The sequence below is a fragment of the Nestor notabilis genome, unplaced genomic scaffold (genome assembly GCF_000696875.1).
Source record: "Nestor notabilis isolate BGI_N333 unplaced genomic scaffold, ASM69687v1 scaffold8900, whole genome shotgun sequence".
NCBI lineage: Eukaryota > Metazoa > Chordata > Aves > Psittaciformes > Psittacidae > Nestor > Nestor notabilis.
In genome coordinates this window covers 1-19,894 of record NW_009909652.1, presented here as the reverse complement: position 1 = coordinate 19,894, position 19,894 = coordinate 1, and the positions used below count along the sequence as shown (strand labels likewise).

At 46.0% G+C, this 19,894-nt stretch overlaps 1 protein-coding gene across 1 annotated transcript; it reads right to left on the bottom strand.

The window, feature by feature from the left end:
- Positions 1 to 13,576: 13,576 nt before the first annotated feature.
- Positions 13,577 to 19,615, bottom strand: RFC2 (replication factor C (activator 1) 2, 40kDa). The gene is made up of 10 exons (XM_010015330.1): positions 19,544 to 19,615; positions 18,847 to 18,888; positions 18,331 to 18,437; positions 17,301 to 17,402; positions 16,627 to 16,727; positions 15,771 to 15,928; positions 15,336 to 15,401; positions 14,801 to 14,881; positions 14,341 to 14,454; positions 13,577 to 13,888 (listed from the first exon to the last, which is right to left on the bottom strand). The coding sequence occupies exons 1-10, from the start codon at positions 19,592 to 19,594 to the stop codon at positions 13,778 to 13,780; spliced, it is 933 nt and encodes a 310-aa protein (XP_010013632.1). The 5' UTR covers positions 19,595 to 19,615; the 3' UTR covers positions 13,577 to 13,777.
- Between the last annotated feature and the right edge of the window lie 279 nt (positions 19,616 to 19,894).

The window sequence follows — 19,894 nt, the reverse complement described above, 5'->3', positions numbered from 1 at the left end:
TACAGTGAAATAAGGGTTTAGCTCCAGGTCTTACTGGAGCACTAAGTGTGTGTGAGCCCTGGACCGGAGCAGCAGGGAACGGGCATTGCTCTGCCTCCCTGTAACACAACCCTAAACCCTCAGCAAGCGCCCGGCCCTTTGGGGCTCTGAAGGCAAAGAGTATGTGTCCGGGGGGGTGGTGGAAGCGTTCCGATGCTCACGGGCTCCCCTCGCTGCTGTGTTTCAGGCTGGATGTGGCTGGGCCCTGGGGCAGCTGGAGGTGGGGTTGTTGCGTCTGGGGCCCGCCGCCAGCCTCTGCGTCAAGTGCCAGCTCTCGGGTAAGGTCCTGACCATGTGCTTTGGGTGCTGCCTGTGGCCCCGCGCATCCCTTTGCTCTTGGGATGTCCCGTCCGGGTGGGTTTGGTTCTGCTCAGCCATGTGCCAGCTCAAGGAGCTTTGCCCTTGCAGGGATGATCCAGCAGCTTGTGCTGGGAAGGGTCTTGCTGGTGGCCAGAGAACAATGGGGGGGAAGGATCCCCTGACCCTTCAGCACCCCTTCCCTGGGGTGGCTGTGACACCGTGGGCTGCAGACCCCTCTCCATGGTCACTGTGGTGGGTGGCTTTGGGATAACCCACCCAGGAGGAGCATCTCCGGATGCCAAGGCTCTGGGGGCAGGAGGAGGGCCGGCACAGGAGGAGAGTCTGGGGGATGAATTCAGATAGACATCAAATATAGAATGGGGGAGCACCCACACTAGTGAGGGTTTGAGCCTGCCTCTGAGCACTGGGTGGGCTTTACTGGGGCAGAGAGGCTTCAATTCGGGGGACAGGAAGGGGTCACTTGCTCCGGTGTCTGAGATAACATAAATATGGTTTAAAACCACCAGTCAAACCGCATCACAACTGCTGCTTCTCCTGTCCTCACATGCTCCTGGGCGAGGAAGCTTTGTCAATGTGTTTTTTTGGTCTTTCTGATCTTTAACTCCCAAATGATCCTTTTCTAAGGCCTTTTTTTCCCTTATCTTCCAGCTACCAAGCGAGAGAAGCAGCTGAATGAGCGGAGGAGCCAGTAAGTTGCTTTTCCCAATCCTTTGTTTTTTCTCCCTAAACAGCTCACGCGGGGTGAGACCTGGCCGGAGCCAGACCTGCTCCATAGATCACAGCTGGGATAAAATAATCCCAGAATGGGGAATGCAGGGCAGTGTGTCCCAGTCCAAGGGATGCAGAAGGGACAAGGCCTTTACAAAGAATAACCCAAACTGAAGCTCTGACCATGATGCCTGTGTGTCATTAACCAGATGGAAAAACGTCTGGGAGAATTGGAAGGGCAAGTCCTTATCCTGCCCTGTTGTGCCCGAGATGAGGTGAAGAGGTTGGTAACTTCATAAACAAGATGCTTGGCTGGTGCTGGTTGGGACCCTGAGCCAGAGAAACCGGTGACCTGCAGCATGAGCAATGAAGGAAATGCCTTGTACACACCGCACCCCCCTTATTTCCTCCAGCAACAGACAAACCACAGCGAGATGATAAAAGTGAAAAAGCTGCCTTGTAACCTTTGATATAGGAGTAAACATGGTGCAAAGGGGCTCTGCAAAGGCCTCTGTGGGGTCAGGGTGTTTGCTTCGGCCCTGCTTGCCCGGGATGGGGGAAAGCTCTGATCTGGTCCATCGCAGACCCATGGAAAAGCCAGTGCAGGCTCCGTTCCCATGGGCTTGTGTTGAATTGTCCTGACTCCTTGGAGTTTATACCAGGATTAGGTGGTTTGGCTTCAGGCTCCTGGTATTGTCTGCTCCTTCTAGAGATCCGGTTTGGGGTAGTTAGGGCTTTTTGCAAGCAGAGTAGGTTAACTACATGTTTGTAGACTTTGCGGTGAGGACCTTGGGCACCTCATCTACCATGGCCAACTCTGTGCCGTGACTACTGGCTTGGGACAGAGAGTGACCCAAGTGAAAGGGAAGGAAGGGGATGCTTTCAGGGTCCCAAAATCAGAGTTAATAAGTGCCCGTATGCACCTGCAGTAGAAGAGCTGTTGAATCCTCTTGTGTTCTAAAGAGCAGCTCTCATGTTAACTAAAAATTAAAGAGGTTACTGGGCATCTATGTTATTTTTATTGTTGATCTTGTATGTTATTCTTTTCAGGTTGATGTTAAGGGGTGTTGGGAGGGGCAGGGACAGCAGCAGAGGTGAAGCAGTGGAGTTTGAAGCCATTTCATGGGTAAACACACAGTTTTTTTGTGGGTGAAAATACTCTTCAGGCCTTAACTGATGCATAAAGTGTCAGAATAGGAATTATCCTAAATGATGTTTTCCTCACCCTGAGTCCTTCTCGTAGCTAATGTTGTCTGCTCTGCCAGTGGCCCATAAGCACATCTTGACTTTAAAGGGACAAAGAGGAGGCTGGGACACCATTCCCAGCTCGTAACAGGTCCTGCATGATGAGCTGAGTGATGCTCCCTCAGTGTTTCATCCAGCCCAGTGTGGAAGCTGCAATCTCCTCCCCCCACTCACCAAACAGAGAGGTCTCTTGCATTTACTTCCCTTGTGATAGACCCCAACATTCAGCTGAGGTTGTACTTCTGTTTTTTCCAGGTTCAGAAGCCAGCAGAGTTTTGAAGTGATCCGATCCCATTCTGGTGAGTATGAGCATTGCAGGGTGGGGGTCCTGTATGCGTGGAATGGGGGGAAAGTAAATATAAAAGAGTCACCTTGAAGCCAGGCAATGAAATGTTATGAGACTGAGATTGTAAAAGCCACCTTAGATGCTTCTAGGCGTGTGAATTCTGAGCTCTAGGAAAAGAATCTCCCTTTGCATTGAAAATAGATCACTGAAGCAGTGTCATCAAAGTGTAATGCCTTATTAATTGGGGCTCTTCAAATGGCTCTGCTCACCCTGCGCAAACGACAGCGTGGGGGAACCCAAACTGATAGTGACTCATTAACCATCACCCCCTTACTGCTTCCTGCAGCAAGCTGGGTTAGGCACTGACCTTTTGATTGTGATCCTGAAGTGAGCTGCTGATGGGTCTGTGTTAAATGTCACCATCTGCAGATGGGCTCTGCAGGGTCCCATTCCTGGGACCAGGCTGGGCCTGAGCTCCATAACCCCCCTACAAGTCTTTGCTTCAGCCTGGCCCGACCACAGCATCATGATGTACTGATGCATCCTGCAGTGTGAAGGGAGGTGTCAGTTTTTGGGGGAGAACAGGCAATAAGGCAGCAGTTGGGGCTGCAGCTTCCTCTGGTGCGTGTTTGCCAGCCCAGCACTCTGCACAGACACCAGCTTTCCCTCTATTTGTTTCCTTTTTGGCCATTTATGAACTTTAAAAGAACGATCTGGAAGCTATTTTGGGATGTGTTAGAAGAATCCTCTGTGGTTGATGCTCTCTGCTCTTTGAAATACCTGCTGCTGCCATAACCATTAACACCCTGTTTTGTTCCTGGTACTAGCTATGACCCGAAGGCTGGAACAAATTAAAGAACCTGAAAATTTATCAATAGTGAGGTAGGTAACAAACCCCAAACAAACAAAATCTAGCTGCAGAGCCAAGGTTGGATGAAGTTTAGCCAACATATGCAAATGTTTGGGATTTGGGATTGGGTTCTGGACCATATAAATGTGCCTTGGGCTATACTGAAAAGCATAAGAATCGTAGAATAGTTCGGGTTGGAATGGACCTTCAAAGCTTATCCAGTCTGATGCCCCTCCCATGGGCAGGGACATCTTCAACTAGACCAGGCTGCCTGACTTATTGATGGTCAGTAGTGGGTTTAGGCTTTTTCTGGATTCTCTGCAGTTTGGCTGCATTCTACTGGCAACTATTTGACTTGAACCCAAGGACAGCTGTGGCTGTGTGTAACAGGCACATCATGGAAAAGAAATGGCCACTCTTTGCTTATAAGCAGTTTGACATAAGGAATCCCCTTCTTGCCATCACCAACCCGCTCCTCAACTCCATGGCTGCGACAACTCTGCAGCAATATTCAGGCAATATTCCCATCTTGGGATTTGACTCCAAACTCTTCATCTTACATTGTTTGATGTGTATCCTGTTATAACCTTGCAAGGAGGTTTCACACATGGTCTTTCTGGCTTAGTCACTGCTGTGGTTTGTAACCCTATTGCTGTTTGCTCAGACCTGGAATTTTAGCTCCTTTTTCCCTCTGTCAGGAAAACCACCAAGGAGCTCAGTGCCACCCATCACGCTGGATACGGTGAGTATCCCCTTGGGATGGGCGCTGGTGCGATGCTTTCCTCATCCACACAGCCACAGGGGAGCACCTACCACAGAGTTCCTAAATGGGAATGTTGCAAATCCTGGCTCATTTGTGTAGGTGCTGGCTGGGAGCTCCCACTGGGAAGATGGAGGCTCTGAGAGGCTGGTTACTCATTGCCAGACACAGGCAGGGCAATGGGATGTTATCCTGGGAACAAGACGGGCAATGATAGAGCTCACTCTTGTTAGAAGCGCCTGCACATTGATGCTTAACAAGATCTAGCCTGGGTCTGAGTTGAAAATCCAGTGCTGACCAGCCTTGGTTAGAGCCACAGGGCCAGGTTATTTCCAGTATCACCCCTGGCTGTCCCAGCACCTCTGCCCTGGGACATCCAGTCCTGCAGCCATGTCCCCTGGCCCCTAAAAGCTGAGCGGGGACAGCTGCTGATGCCAAAATGCTCAGTGGCTCCATCATTGAACTGCTCCCATTGCTCAGCCCGAGTGTAAAGCATCCCTCTGCTTTTCCCCAGGGAGCAAGGCCGAGTCCAGGTATCGGGATTTCCTGACAGGTAAATGCTGCAGCCCAAGGGTCTGGGGAGGGAAGGTGACGAGAGGTTACAGGGATGGGAGCTGATGGGAACACACAGGCAGCCAATGCTGCAGCTGGGCTTGGTTAATGTGATGATTGCATTTAAGACACACTGGTCTGATTAACAGTCAGAGCAGAGGGGGACAGGATGCTGACAGGCCCCCTGCTCCCTCCCAGGTGTTTGCTCTAAGAGGATTACTGGTGCCTGGGGCTGTGCTCTCCTTTCCGAAACCAGGGAGAATATTCTCACTCTCCCTGCCAGCTGGCAGGATCTGGTCATGAGCCCCGGTTTTCTCAGGGCCTGGGGTTGATCAGGGCTGCCTCCCCCCACTCCAGCCTCCTGGCTCTGCTTGTGGCTGGTTTGGGGGCTGTGCTGGGGACATCTGCTTTAGCTGTGCTTTGGGATGGTGGTTTGAGTTCATGGAGTGGTATGGTGTGCTAATGGCAAACCCTTTGTGCTTGCAGAGGACTACCTGCAAGGTGATGCTGCCTACGTGTAAGTAGCTGGGTGCTGCCCACCAGCATGATGGAGCAGAGCTGTACTGGTCCCAGTGCAGCCCTGGCTCTCTTGTAGCTCAGGCTGTGGGCAGGAGGAGCTAACATTGGCTGCTCTTCTTTCAGGGAGCCCATATCTATGGATTACTACAACTGTGCCACGTTCTTCGCACCACCCAGGGGTAAGGTCTCCATGTGAGTGAGATGGGTTTCTTCTTAGGCCACCAGCCCGGCTGTCCTGTGGCTCAGGGACCTCACAAGACTCTTCTTGTCCGGGTCTGTGTGTTATTGCCATATGGCTTGAAGCAAGTGTGGGTCCAGGAGGCACATTCATTAAAGGGTGTAGTGAAGCCATGGTGCTTGAGGGATGCCCAAGCCCCGACCAGTCCATCTGTTGGCTATATCAGGACAGCCCAAATGTATTCTTGGCTCCAACTGCACAGAACACTGTTCTTACTCTGTTTCAGCAGCAAATTATCCATCACTGCAAGAGCATTCAGGGTAGTGAGGCCGTTTCCCTCTTTGTAGCTCAGTCTGGTTTGCGTGAGCAGAGGCTCATGCGTGAGCAGCCCCACATGGTCCTGACCAGATGCACGGGAATGGGCACATCCTCATCCTGAAGCTTTTTGCCAAGGGAACACCTTCAGATATTTTGTGTGCTTGGTTTATGAAGCCAGTGAATGAAGGTGGGATGAAACACATTGCTCCGTTCAAATGCATCTTTGCAAGGCAAATCCTGCATCTGTGCAATGTTCCCACCTCCCTGGGTACTCAGCGCTTCTCTGCATTGACTTGGGCACTGATCTATTTTTATCTAAAATGAATTTCAAGGCAGGAATCCTATTTTTTATGTAAAGAGGTTGGGGGGCGGGAGGACCACACAAAAAAAATTAACAAAAAAAAATAGGAAAAATATCTTGCTTACCAAAAAATTTACCTTATTTTAAAAGAGGAGGCTGGAGGGGGAGAGAGAAACTCGACTGTATTAGCATGAATGATTTTGTATCCCTTATTGGTTTTAATGCTCTTTCAGTGGCTGAGGACTGCCTAGAGCCAGTGTACATCTGTAGTTGTTGCAGAGCTGGGCTGAGTGGCTCCTTTGGCTAATGCCCTCCCCTTTTGCCTCCCTGGTTTTCGTCAGCAGAGCCCTTGCCCCTGCAGGGTCTGCCTGTCCTGGCTGAGCTTGGTGCTTCTCCCCTTCAATGAGGCTTTGGAGAAGCATTGGAGGGTCACAGGGTGGGCAGCAGTGGTGCTTATGGGGGCTGCAAAGTTTCCCAGCTTAGGGGCCATGACCACACCAACTGCTGTGTGTCAGTAGTGGCATTGGCATCAGTGGATGCAGGTTTGGAGGTTAGCAATATCTGGTTCAGCTGCTCATGGGCCCATCCTGAGCTGAAATAACCAGCAACAGAACAAAGGTTTTGGGAGTTTTAAATTCTTTCAAGCTGATTTTGGTTCTAGATGCTACTATATTTTACATGCTTGGACTGGGGCTCAGTTTCCTTCCTAGAAACTGACTGAGCACAACTCCAAGAAGACTCCACAGTTGCAAACTTAACACTTGCCAGGAAGGAAAAAACCCTTCTGACTGCCAGCCTGGGCTGGGAACCTGGAGATTCACTCCTCACCTTCCCCTGTTCACCTCGGGGCTGTTGTAGGGCTGATAATTACGCTTATTGGGTTTATTCCTGTCCATAAGAAAAGTCCTAGTGCCTCAAGACCAGCTTCCACTGCTCACCCTCGGGTGGCTCCATGGGAGGTGCTGGGCTGGTGTTCCATGGTGCATGACCCAGTTTGACTGTGCTGGGGATGTCCCATCGCTGGGTCAGTGCAGGCTGTCACAAAGACTAAGAGGTTTTTAGCTAATGTGTGTTTTGTTGTGGGAAACAGCTCTCTCCTGCAGGTGCTGAGAGCTCTTCCCAGGTCACCTATGCTTCCTTCAGTCTTTTGTCCCCTTCCCTTTCTTCTCTCCACCAGAAAAAGAGGAGGATTCCCATTCCTACCAAAACATCATCATTGGAATGTCTCAGGGCTCAGAGATGGGTAGGTGCTGATGTTGTGGTTCATGCGTGTCACAAAGCTACCTGGGAGTGCAGAGAGGGATGATGACCTGCTCAGCTCAGGAAACCCTCCTCATTCACAGGCTCAGCTCTTCCTGTTGTAGCCAGGGTGCCAGGGCTGCTGCAGGCATAGAGCAGATCTGGAATGTTTCTGCTTGCTGCAGGAAAATGTGTGTGTTAATACTTAGGGGATGAGAGCTCATCTCCAACTGATCCCTTTGACTTGGAGGTTTCTGCAGCACTTTCGAGTCTGCATTGCTCCTCTATGTTTTGAGTGTTGTTACAGCCAAGACTGATCACAGTTCTAGCCCCCAGCTCACCATGTCCAGCCCAAGAAGCCTGCAGCCAGTGAGCTGCTGGAGGATGGCACTGGACCACCACGTCAGCTTAAGGGCTTCCAGCTTCTGCCCTGCGATGTTGCAACCAGAATAGGAAGTCAATTTTGTTTCCTTCAGAGATTTAACACAACACTTTTTGCACTGCTAAAGCCAGCCCTGCTCCCACTGGAACAATTAGGAGAGGCAGAAGCAGCAGGGACCAGCCTGATCCCATCTGTGCCTGCAGATACCCAGGCACGTGGTCGGGGCTGGAAAAGCAATGAGGCAGCATCAGCAGATGTAGGGCAGGATGGCAGCGCCTGACTGGAAACTCAGCCATGTGCATGGGGTGGTAGGAGGGGGGGTCACAAAGGCCCATTTTTAGTCCCTTTGCTGTTCAGCATCATCCTGTCCAACCTCTTCTTGGTCACAGATGATGGTGCAGACTATGAGAACGGCGCAGCGATACACACATGGCAACTCCATCAAGCAGAAGGTAAGTTCTCAGCAATTGTTTGCTATTTAGGGATGGAGCTCAAGGGCACTAGACCAGTACAGACCATGGTCACAGCAATGCAGCCATTGCCCCCATCTTATTTCCTGCCCCCCAATCATCTGTGCTTAACACATAAGGCAATGTGCAAATTGCTACACCCACTTGTAACTGAATACTGCTGTGGTGAGATGTGGTGTTTCTAGCACTCAAACGGCTACTCTGTAGGTGGCTGAGCCTAAACCCTGACCGTGGGATGCTACAGGAGAATGTTGCTCCTCATGTCTTATATCCTCTTAGGTTTTGAAGTTGCCCTGGTGCAAGCTCAGCCTTGTAATCCCCTTTGACAGAGACATGTGCAGCATGCACATCCAGTGGGTCAGCCCAACACTCTCCCACAGTAGTCAGGGGTGCATATGTCTTAAGCTAACCCTTAAACAGCAGTTTAATGTGTGGCTTCCTATGAAGCTTATTGGTAGTCTGGCCTGAGAGACAGTGGTGAATGTATACATACATACATACATATATATATATACAAAACATAAAACAGCTTTCTGTCTCTGGGTTGAAAGCTGTGTAAGTAAAGGGATTCTTGTTATCCTATTTGCACACTCGCTAAACTAAATCTAAGTCATCTCTTTTGGCTCTGAAAAGCTGTCCATGCTCACTGCTTGCAGAGGGTTTGCACATTTGCTGTGACCATTTTGAAGCCCCTTCAAGGAGACCTTGATGCTGATCTGAGGTTTCTTAGCCCAGGCACAAAACCACGTTGTCACCAAAGGCTAAACACTGGCAGAGCACAGAGTGTGTCTATGGTGTGAATGTGTTTTTAGATCAACCCACTCACTGATCAGTGCTTCCCATCCCTCACTCACAGCTCTGCAGACAGAAAGCCTGGATGATGAGCCAGACTATGTCAACACAGCTCCTGCATCAGGCCCTGCCCCGCTGTCAAAGCAAAGGTAAAGGGGAGCAAGTGGTTGATGTATTTATTTGGGGGTGGGAGGATTTGGTTTATGCCAAACAGAGCTGGTGGGAGCTTTGCCCCTTGCTGGCGGGGAAGATTAGCCACGAAACAATGATAAAAGTGCTCTAATGGTAACTTTTATAAGCAGTTCTGCATCTATTCCTCTTCCCCACAGAGATTTTGAGGAGGCAGGATTACATTTCTGTGTTAGCCATAGCGTGGCCCTGCTTTTTGCCCTGGACAGAAAACGGAGTGAGCAGCAGAGTTAGGAAGTTGAAAGCTGGGATTAAAAGTCAATGGACTCACTATTTTTCCCCCCTCTCGTTTCAAGTACTCTGCGTAAAGTCTGAAGAAGTCCTTAGCTGAGCTGTAGGAGCACACCAGTGAGCACATGGGGATTTCCATCCCTCAGAGGAATCTCTTCACCAAATTGTGCCCAAGATCATGCAGAAGGTGCCACTAAAAGGAAGCAATGCTCTGCTTGAAGTCCCATGGAAGTCCAACTGCAAACCTGCAACTTGAGAAAGTACTCAATGGCCACGGGCCATTTCCCATCTCATTTCCCTGTATGCCTGCTGGAGGGAGGATGGCCACTCTGTGCAATGTTTTCTCCTGCCAAGCATGAAATGAATGTTTAAATTGCTGAGCAGTAATGCAGCCAGCTACTTAATTTGTCAGGGTGACTCATGCGTGATGGTATTAAGACATAGGGATTATGTTCTGATTTAGTTCCTATGCTCTCCCACAGAAGCAGTTTCCTAGAAGAGAGGAACTGACAAGGCAGAGGTTGCTTTTACAACAGCAGTGGTTCTCTGGAGCTAAATGAGATGCCAACCTGTTTACCAAAGCTAAAGAGGATTAAATCCCTGCCTTATCCACAGCCTGTAATTCACAGTATCTATGGCAGTTTTCTTTGTGTTTCACTATCTGGTTTATAACAACACAAAGACCCTGCAACAGCCGAGAAGGTCAGATCCACAGCTGCCAGCCTGAGAAACTGCACCAGTCTTTAGCAGTGCTGTAGGAACATCAGCCCTGAAACACAGCCCTTGTCTCTTGAGCCCTGAAGCACAGATTTGGCACCGTTTTACCACTTATTTATTAAAATTGAAAGGCCTCCAAAGAAAATGCAGTGGTTTATTATGGTTTGCTATGACGCAGATTTTGACTGTGTGGTTGGGTGAGACAGAGATGGAAACACATGATGATCTTAAGGTCCTTTCCAACCCTAACTATTCTATGATTCTATGACACGGAATGATGCGTAGGATCTGATGGGGAGAAAATGTAGCTCCTCAAAAGCCGCCTTCTTTAAAATCAGTTCAGAAAACTGCTTCAAGGAGGGACACTGCTCGTACTTCTTCAAGACAGGTAAAAGTGAGCAGAGAAGTGGCACTAAAGGTGAACAGGCTCTGGGGTGGGAGAAGGGCATGTCAGCTGCTTCCTGCTGCAAAATACTTGGCTGTATGTCTAGATCATGGGTGGCTAGTTTGTGCAGCTGAAACAGTGGTAAGGCTGGAGTTTGGCTTAGGAGAAGGTTTACTTGTAGCTCCTACAAATGTATTTGTTCCTGCTTCCAGGGCCATGAAGTTGTCACCGCTGGTTCATTCGTGGTGACTAACTCAGCACCCAAAGAAGCTCCCACTTTTTCCATGAAGTGCTGCAGACTGGATTTTTTGCTGCAGGGGAAGGACGAGTGATGTGCAGTGATGTTACACTTACTGCTGATTCATCTCCTAACTGGAGGGAGCCATTAAATGGTTAGAAGATTAGCAGCAGTAAAAGATCTTTGGCATGCTTTAATAGATCCAGCTGGAGAGCTCCCAGAAAGTTCTAGCCATTAGGTGAACACTACAGTACAAGATTTACTGCCTTGCGAAGCAGGGACATGGATTATACTAAATACATTTTCCTGGTATAAGTTTCCTCCATTGCCAAACCTGAGTTTGAAAGCTGTGGAGCCGAAGAAGGCAGGGCAGGAGCTGCATCTGTAGCATCTTCCCTTCTTTTACTGGGAGTCTGAGCAATTTTCCCCCTTGCATCTCTCCAGAACAGCCAGTTGCAGCCAGGGGTAAATCTGTTCTTAGCTTTGTAAAGCTCCTCAAGTGCTTTTCAGCCAGTCACCTCATTATGCTGAAATATATCCAGGGGCTGTATGGGAACTTTCATCACACTGATTACAGTCTCGTTCTGAAAAACCTTATGGATTTTCCTTGCACTGGGTTAGTATGTGCATGTGAGTGTGTTCACTGACACACTGTCCTTCCAGGATGTTTTAGGTGTGCAAGATGTCATCTCTCCTTGCGTTGTGTTCAGACAATACAGGCTCTGGCAGTTGTGGTTGCACTCCCCTGGGTGCATGTAGCTCTCTCCTCACGTTAGGTAGGCAGCCAAGTGAGCAATTCACTTCCTGTTTTCAATTTAAGATGCATTAGAGAAGTAGTTTTGGCACTGCTGGTGCAGCTCTTGAATGGAACTGGGGAGCCTGAGCCAGCTGCTGGAAAGGAGAAGCTCTGTCCTCAGAGAGGGGGGGTGAGCAGCTGCCTTTGGTAGAACAGGCTGTGTTGGTGGCCTCTTGGGCTGATACTGTTCCTCTTAGGAAAAGTATGATTATGTGCTACAGTGCAGCAAAAGATTAGCCCAGGATAGAGCTGGCTCCAAACTGGAGCTGTGAAATGCAGCTACTGAAATGCCCTCAAGTTGCACCAGGGGAGGTTTAGGTTGGATATTAGGAAAAATATCTTCACCTAAAGGGTTGTCAACCACCAGAACAAGCTGCCCAGGGCAGTGGTGGAGTCACCATCCCTGGAGGGATTTAACAGACTTGTAGATGTGGTGCTGAGAGACAATTTAGTGGTGGACTTGGCAGTGCTTGGGTAATGGTTGGACTCAAAAGTCTTTTCTAATCCAAATGATTCTATGACTAATATAGCTGAGAAGAAAACCATTTACACCAGGTAGGAACAGACCCTCCACGTTTCTCACCCTTCTGCTGGCACCAATGCAGCAGAGCAGACGATGCGTGGCCAGGATTGTATCTACACCCAGTGGGGCAAGGCCCAGCCTCATGAGTCCTCTAAATACAACTTTGGGTATTTTATGAAACTTTGCAGTACCACTTCTTTCCCCTTTCAGCAATGAACATACTGAACTAGAGAACAAAAGACAGGGAGGGCTGGTTGTGATGTACAGCCAGAGGAAAATGTGCCTGATTTCAGTTTCAGCATCTGTAGAGAATTCAGCAGCTTAAGCCCCTTCATACTAAATTATCAGTTGTGTATTTAACAGTGTTTGTGCTCACAGGGACAATTCACTGGCTGAGAATCAAAAGGTAAGTCCAATAAATACCTAGTGAAGGAATAATGTACTTTTGAGTATTGCATCCATTATTCTAAGACCTGTTTGCTTTATTCCATTTTTGAATGTGCCAGCACTTCAGCTGCCAGTTAGCTTACTCTCCTGTTCTTTGGATTAAACAGGCTTGTCTTCAGGCTCTGTAAGAGGGGCTGCTGAAAGTCTTGATGGGGCAATTTCTGATGCTACAAGCTCTTGCTGCCAAAACCCATTACCCCTGTGGCTGCATCAGAGAAAGGGAGGGTGCATGCAGCCTCTACCTTGGAGCAAGGGCTGGGCTTTGGGCTGTAGCTGACTGACGCTGCAGTGAAGATCGGTTTGGCAGTGACCCAGCTGTGGTGTGGTCAATTGAGTATTTGGGGTGGAAAGTGTCAACAGGATGGGCAGGGGGAAGTGCAGACACCCAAAACTTGTACTTCTACTGTGTTCTGTTTGACTGCTCTAAGTAGAATGTGCTTAATTATATCAAGATGGTTCTGTTTGGAGACACACATCTTGCATCTGATATGGAGGTGGTCGAATTCAATTTGTACCTGCTTTCACTCTGCTCTTCATGCTTTATTACTCATCTGCACTGGCAAGGTGGTTTCCAAAACAGAACAGACATGAAAGCATGACACTGTAGCTTTTTGGTATGCTGAAACTACAGTGACATGACGTTATCCAACCTGGACAAGCAAGAACAGAAAAGGACACTCAAACACAGAGCATCCCAGAATTTGGTAAGTTTTTTAAAGATTGCAAAGAAATATCCTAAATATATTAAGAAACAAGTAAAATCTCTCATGTATTTTTGGTGCAAGTCTCTTCCTTACCCACAGCACATGAACGAGCATCCCAGGAGTGGCACTGCTCAGCATGCCTCAATTATAACTTCATTAAATGCCTTATTTTGTGCCAGTTTTTCCTTCTGGGTCTCAGTAAGACCACTCCTGACCAGGCTCTAAGCATAATCACTAGCAACGGGATTCAGTCTTTGTTTCTCCTGGTGTTAGGTCTTGGTACTGCTGACATTAGCAGTTTTGCTGAGTGCACCACAGACCATATTACTCTGGACTGTCACAGTCCTCTCTTCTACCTCAGTTACACAACATGTAAGAGTTCTCGGGTTAAAGTAAATGTTAAAGCTTTATTGGTCTAAGTAAAAAAGTACAAAATATTTTTACAATAGAATCTGGTTATTCGTCTGTGATTCAGTAAAACCAAGGGACCAGGCTCTCCTTGCAGGACTGAGGACACATGCAGAGCTGCTGACCCTGCACACCAGGCCTTTACCCGCGGGAACACAAGCTTCAGCTCCGTGAAGTATCTAACTTGCTGCAGGGGCGGCGGTCTTCTGACACAGCCTGGCCAGCAGCCCAGCCATTTGTAAAAGTGAATTCACCCCTTCTGCTATCTTCATATGAGTGTACCCGATTTCCTGGTGATAAAGACATTGTAAAATTCTCTGTTTCCTCCCCCAGCCTATGTATAGTACGACTAATGGCTAAATAGAACATACCCCTTACTGCTAAGAGACCAACTTCAAGTCACTCGGACTTCAGAGAAGTGCATCTTCTCTTGTAAAACAACTAGCATGCCTTTGGGTTTTCTTTTAAATCAAAGCCTGTATTTCCCCACTCCCTTTACAAGAAGCAAGGTGCATATGTTTGAGTACAGGTTTTAAATATGAAGAGTGATTCCATTACACCAGTCTACTATTTGTCAACAGGCAGTCATGAGTTAAGAAAGACCTTTTTCACACTAATATATAGCAAATCTCAAACCAGAAAACCCTGAGGCTGCTCCTGTATTTGGGACCACATCCTCTTCTCAAGAAGGCCCAGAATACCTGACCAGACCCCACGCTAACACTAGTGTGTTAGTACTAACCTTGATAAATTCCAGTTTCAGATATTCTGGCATTTGATAGGTTTTACACACACGGAAGATGTTGCCAATCACATCTTCTGGAGCGTACCCAAGTCGCCACAGGTGGGCAAGAATCTGTGCAGGCAAGAATAATCCTTCATTTATCTGCAAAACTTCCCATGTGAGTCAAGTCTACTCACTTTTGGAACAGCTGGATATTGCTACTGGAACTGCACGTACTGTTTATCAGATGATTTAACATCAACTGTTTAGCAAGTAATTTCAATACAACTTGCTTTTTAGCTTGTTGGCTTACTCATCTGAACAAACCCCTGCATAAGAAAGGATTTAATTCATCGCCTTATCTATGTGGCATTGCTCCTATCTTAAAAAAACCCAACACGCATTGCAAATTCTTCAATGGAAACAAGAATTCTGTAAAGAGAAAGTGTCTAAGCTGACACAACACCTGAAAACCAACCTTGTATGCTTCATCAATATTTGCATTGATGCAGTGTTGTATCATTTCTTTCACAAGCAGAGGATGAGGCTCGTCACATACCTATATTGGACAAAAATATTACACTTCAAAGTATTGGAAGACTGCACTAAATCTGTTATTTTCACCAAGTTTGCATACAGTCGAAGTACCAAATCAGACATGTTTTTAATACAGAATATGACTTATCAGCCATCCTGTCACAGCAGACTCACAAGCACCTGAATAATAGATTCAAAAGTTATCGCTGAAATTTCCCAGCAGTTATGTAATTTGTGTGCTTTGAGAGAGCTGGAAAGCCACAGAGCCTCAGGCATGCATGCCATCAGGGACTGCAAACATGTTCTTCCTTTTCAAAAGGCACATGCACTTTATTACAGTCTAATGCTGTAGGTGCTACATGCACAGTGCTGTCTGCAAACTGGCAAAGCCCTTTCAAGGCTTAGGTATCCAGTGGTAGTTCTCACACAGCTGTAGTGCTAAACTTCTAGCACCACCGGCTTATGGTATTACTAACCTTAAAGACATTTTCACTGTTTATGAAGCCAAATCCAGAATACGTGGACTGTAAGTTGTTTAATGCCTGTGAAAATAAAAATAAGACTTCATTTATTTTCTGAGTGCTCTACTTCTCACTCTCCTTCTCAGGCTGAAACAGGTCAGAAAATGATGCCAAATAAGCAGTTTTCAATTAAGCAAACAGAGCAAACCACAGATGCACGCAGACTTTGTTTCTTGCCACGAATTTGGTATTCAGTTCCCACCAACCCACTTTTAAGGAGCAGATCCACTTTAAAACTTCACAAAATCAAATAGTTTAGTCATTCTTGTGCCACAGGTCACATCCCCTTTGCTTTACCTCTCCAAAGATAAGTCATTGAAAGCCACAATTCAAGGGGTTGTTTTTACTTTAAACAGAAGCCTTTCTGTTTCATTGCCTTTCTTCTTTTACCTGTCTCATATCTCCCTGGGCTGTGAAGATAATGGCTTCTAGTCCATCATCTGTGTATGGTACATCCTCTTTCTCAACAATTTTCAATAGCCTTGCAAGGATTTGTGCATCTGTCAGCTTGGTGTAACGCAGCACTGCACACCGGGACTGAATAGGTTCTAAGGACAGAGATGTGTAATTAAAATTTCTCTCTTTCCTCAACCACATAACCCCTTCCTCCCGACCCCAAATCCACTTATTTTCATCTCAGAAGCTATCTCAGTTCCCAACTCTTCATTTGTCTTCTCTTAAAGAAAAACATGTCAGCTCCAAATGGAATATAGCATGTCCTTAAGCATATACAATTGTTCTTCACTTGAGCCCAAATGTGCTGCTTGAGTTTTCACAGACATGTGCAAATATATATGAAGCTCAGCTCCTGGTTTTCTGAATGCGTATGTTTATCATGTTATTTTAACAGCTAAACAAGAAAAGTCTAAAGGTCTACAATGTGTTAGCCTACAGGCAAACTTAAAGATTATGTTTCAGGAAGGACAATAAAAGGGGTTCAATACCCAGTAAATAGTACATCAAACAAACTGTAGCAGAGTTGGATGGAGATCAAGCCCCAAGTGTGAGAAATCTGCTTCTGTGGTCATACATAGCACTATCCATCAAAAGCAGCTGTTCAGAGGGTTCACTGCATAAATACACTCTTCTTTTATTAGCTGTAGAGGTACAGGTGAGTTGATTTTCCAGAAGTACCATGGTTTCTTGTAATGAGCAGGTCCCAAGGTATGTCTGAAAACTGCTCTGGAAATTAGCCAACAGTACAGAGAATATACAACAAAACACCCAGGGACTAGCAGTATGTTACCTATGATTTTGTCAGAGGCATTACAGGCAAGTGCAAAGCGCGTTGTTTTGGAGTAAATTTCCATAGTTCTTCTCAGTGCTTGCTGCGCTCCATCTGTCATGCTGGGGGAGAAAAGGAGTTAGGACAGATTCTGCCCTTCACTGACTTGCAGGTGCAGCCTAATCACTGTTTTTATACAAGCATCAGATACTGATATTAAACAGTGCTTTGTAAATTAGTTGTTATTCTGGCTTGACAAATTAAACAGCTTTTGGTAGTCATGTGAACAAATCACCCCACAGGTAGTCACTGAGACCTCTATAAAACTGACATGCAAAATTAAATCAATACTACAAAGAATACTAAGACTACTACTACTTACATGCAGCTGTTTTCATGCAGTGAAATTTCTATGTAAGCCAGACTCTTTTCAAGAAAGAGAACCAGTACACTTGAAGATGCTATTTCATACCCAGCTAAATCACAAAGTGTTTCATCCAATACTCAGTATCTCCCTTGAACCAATGATCTCTGCTTGATATGAATAATCTCTTAACAATACTGTTCAGTGCATATTTATTTCCTAACAAATTGGTTTTGATACCCTGATAGAAACATCTGAGACAGCAGCTCTGCAGACAGGGCAGATGCAACCTATTCACGTCACAATTGAAGTCAAGAACAAAACAACATACCTGTCTGCTTCATCAAGGATGATTATTTTATGTCGACCTTTTGGAAGTGTGACCTTTTGCTGGGCAAACATTTTGATTTTGTTTCTCACAACATCAATGCCTCTGGAACAAGAATTCAAGAGATTCATGGTCAATTGGGTGAAATTACATAAACGATTTTATACAGCAGCCACAGTGGCTGAAGTGCTCGTGAGCTCCCTGTTCTGCTGTTTGTTCCTGCTCCTTCAGCTGTGAAACCATATTGTAAGCCAGACTCCCTAATGGATTCAAATTTCAACACCAATAATCCTCATTTTTGGAGGTTTTGAAAAAGTAATTTAATAGTAGCAGTATTTGTATCTGTAACCCTACTTGCAGTACTGCCATGATATGACTTATGTTTGGCAAAAGGTAGGGATAATAAATGAATAAGGGCAGAAGCATTTAAGACAGCTCTGGCAGTATTTCACACAGCTGCATCCGAAGACCCAGCTGTAACTCAGAACAGAGCACCCTGCTCTAGTGGAAGGTGTCCCTGCCTGTGGCAGGGGGTTGGAACTGGATGAGCTTTAAGGTACCTTCCAACTCAAACCATTCCATGAGTCCATGAAAACCAGCTGGACAGACAGCATTGAATTAGCACAATGTGGACACTTTTCTAGACAGAGTCCCAAAAAAGACTTACTTTTAAAAATAGAGTTTCAGTATAAACAAGTTGCTCATTTTCATGAGGATCTTCATGAATGCAGGAAGAAGCTTAACTCTTTAAAGTAAATTCAAGAAAAAAGTACCATTATGGATTCTGCTCTCTACCTCTTTAGATTTTTGTATATGAAAGAATCTTACCAAGTTTATAAAACATCAGTTAATAATATCTATGTTGATAAGTGGACACCAAACACTTCCCAGCTTTTAGTTGGAAAACCTGCACTGAAGTAAGTGCTAGAGGCCTTACTGTAGCATTAAGCTAACTAAACTGGCAGGAGTTTGAATAAAAATAATGGGTATTTGCTTCTCCATTGAAAGTTTGAGAAGTTTTATTTATTCTCACCTGTCATTGGAGGCATTCAGCTCCAAAACAGCATCCTTTAATGCAGGACCAAGGAGAGCACGAGCCAAGCAAAGGATACTGGTGGTTTTACCTGTTCCTGGGGGGCCCTAGAAATGCAACAGTGCAGCAATTGCTGGTAAGTTTAATGTCATTTTGTAAGCTGTACTCTCTACAATGCTCCCCAGTCATGACAACAGCTGCAGCAGAGGAACTGCAGAGAGAACATCAGACTAGAGGCTGCCTGAGTTCATGATCCTGCCTCCAGCAGAGGAGAGAAACACTACAAGGAGAAGCACAAGACATGGTTCAATAGGCACCTGAGGGCCAACCTGGTTTTTAATAGCAGCTTGTTTACTTGTGTATTCTGCCAAGAACACTGCTCCATGACTGTGCAATCAACATCTCTCTTACCAATACATTCAGACACAACACAAATTTATCCTGAGAGGCTACTGTGGCTAGATTTCAAAAGCCAGGGCCAACACAGAGAAATACAGTAAACACAGCAATACTTACAGCAATTATAATATTTGGTACATTCCCCTCTCTTGCAAAGACCTATGAACAAATGATAAGAAATTACATGAGAAAATAATGGTAAGAAATAGATCCAATTCTGTCCTATTTTAAGCATGGAAACATGCTTCTTTTTTTCCCCTTCTGCTTTCATTTTTTTTAACCTTGCTGCTTTTGTATTTGGTGGTTTTTTTAATTGAACCTTTAGAAGTCAGTCCATAGAATAACATGGAAAAACTTAAATGCACTTAATCCCACAGGCCTTTAGTACTCTTGCCCTTCCTTTGCATCTGTTTTAGTTATATGCTTGCTCTAGGATAAGCTTTCTGTTAACAAACACGGTGTTCACAAACTAATTTGTCACAGAAAATACTCTTCTTCCAGAAAAAACCAATGTTTGTTTCTGTTGTTATAAAAACTATATTTATTGAAACAATATTATTATAACTGCTACAAATTTCTAAGTTGTATCAAAACAAGGCCAATTTAAACAACAGCCCAATTTAAGGTTTATTTCCTTAGAACACCAATCAAATATGTCCTAAAATGTGTAATTTCTTAAGTAAACCAGAAAGTTTTTTCCCACATGCTTAAGTATGGATGTAAAAATACAAAAGTGCTTTTCCTGGTCTATGGATTTATGTAGAACCATCTTTTTTGAGCTAACTTCTAAAACCATAAAGAGGCAGATACACACGTCCAGCCTGCTCACAGTGTCTTCATTTCCAACTATTTCACATAGCTTCATTGGTCTGTATTTTTCCACCCTGTAAAAAATAAAACTTATGCAGTGTTTTGCACTGACAGAAAAGGAGTTACATCAAGATAGTAAGTAATATAGATAAGATAGTTACGATAACGGCCTTAAGCTCAAAGACGGTATATTTAGGTGAGACAGCCCCACACCAGGGCTAAGGGGAGATGCTGCCCTGTGTGCGCTCTCACGACTAACACAAGGCAGGGCTGAACGGACTCGATAAGACCTCTTGCTTTCTGCCCGCTGCGGGCCTGGTCAGGTTACTGAGGGCAAGCAGAGCCCTCACCACTG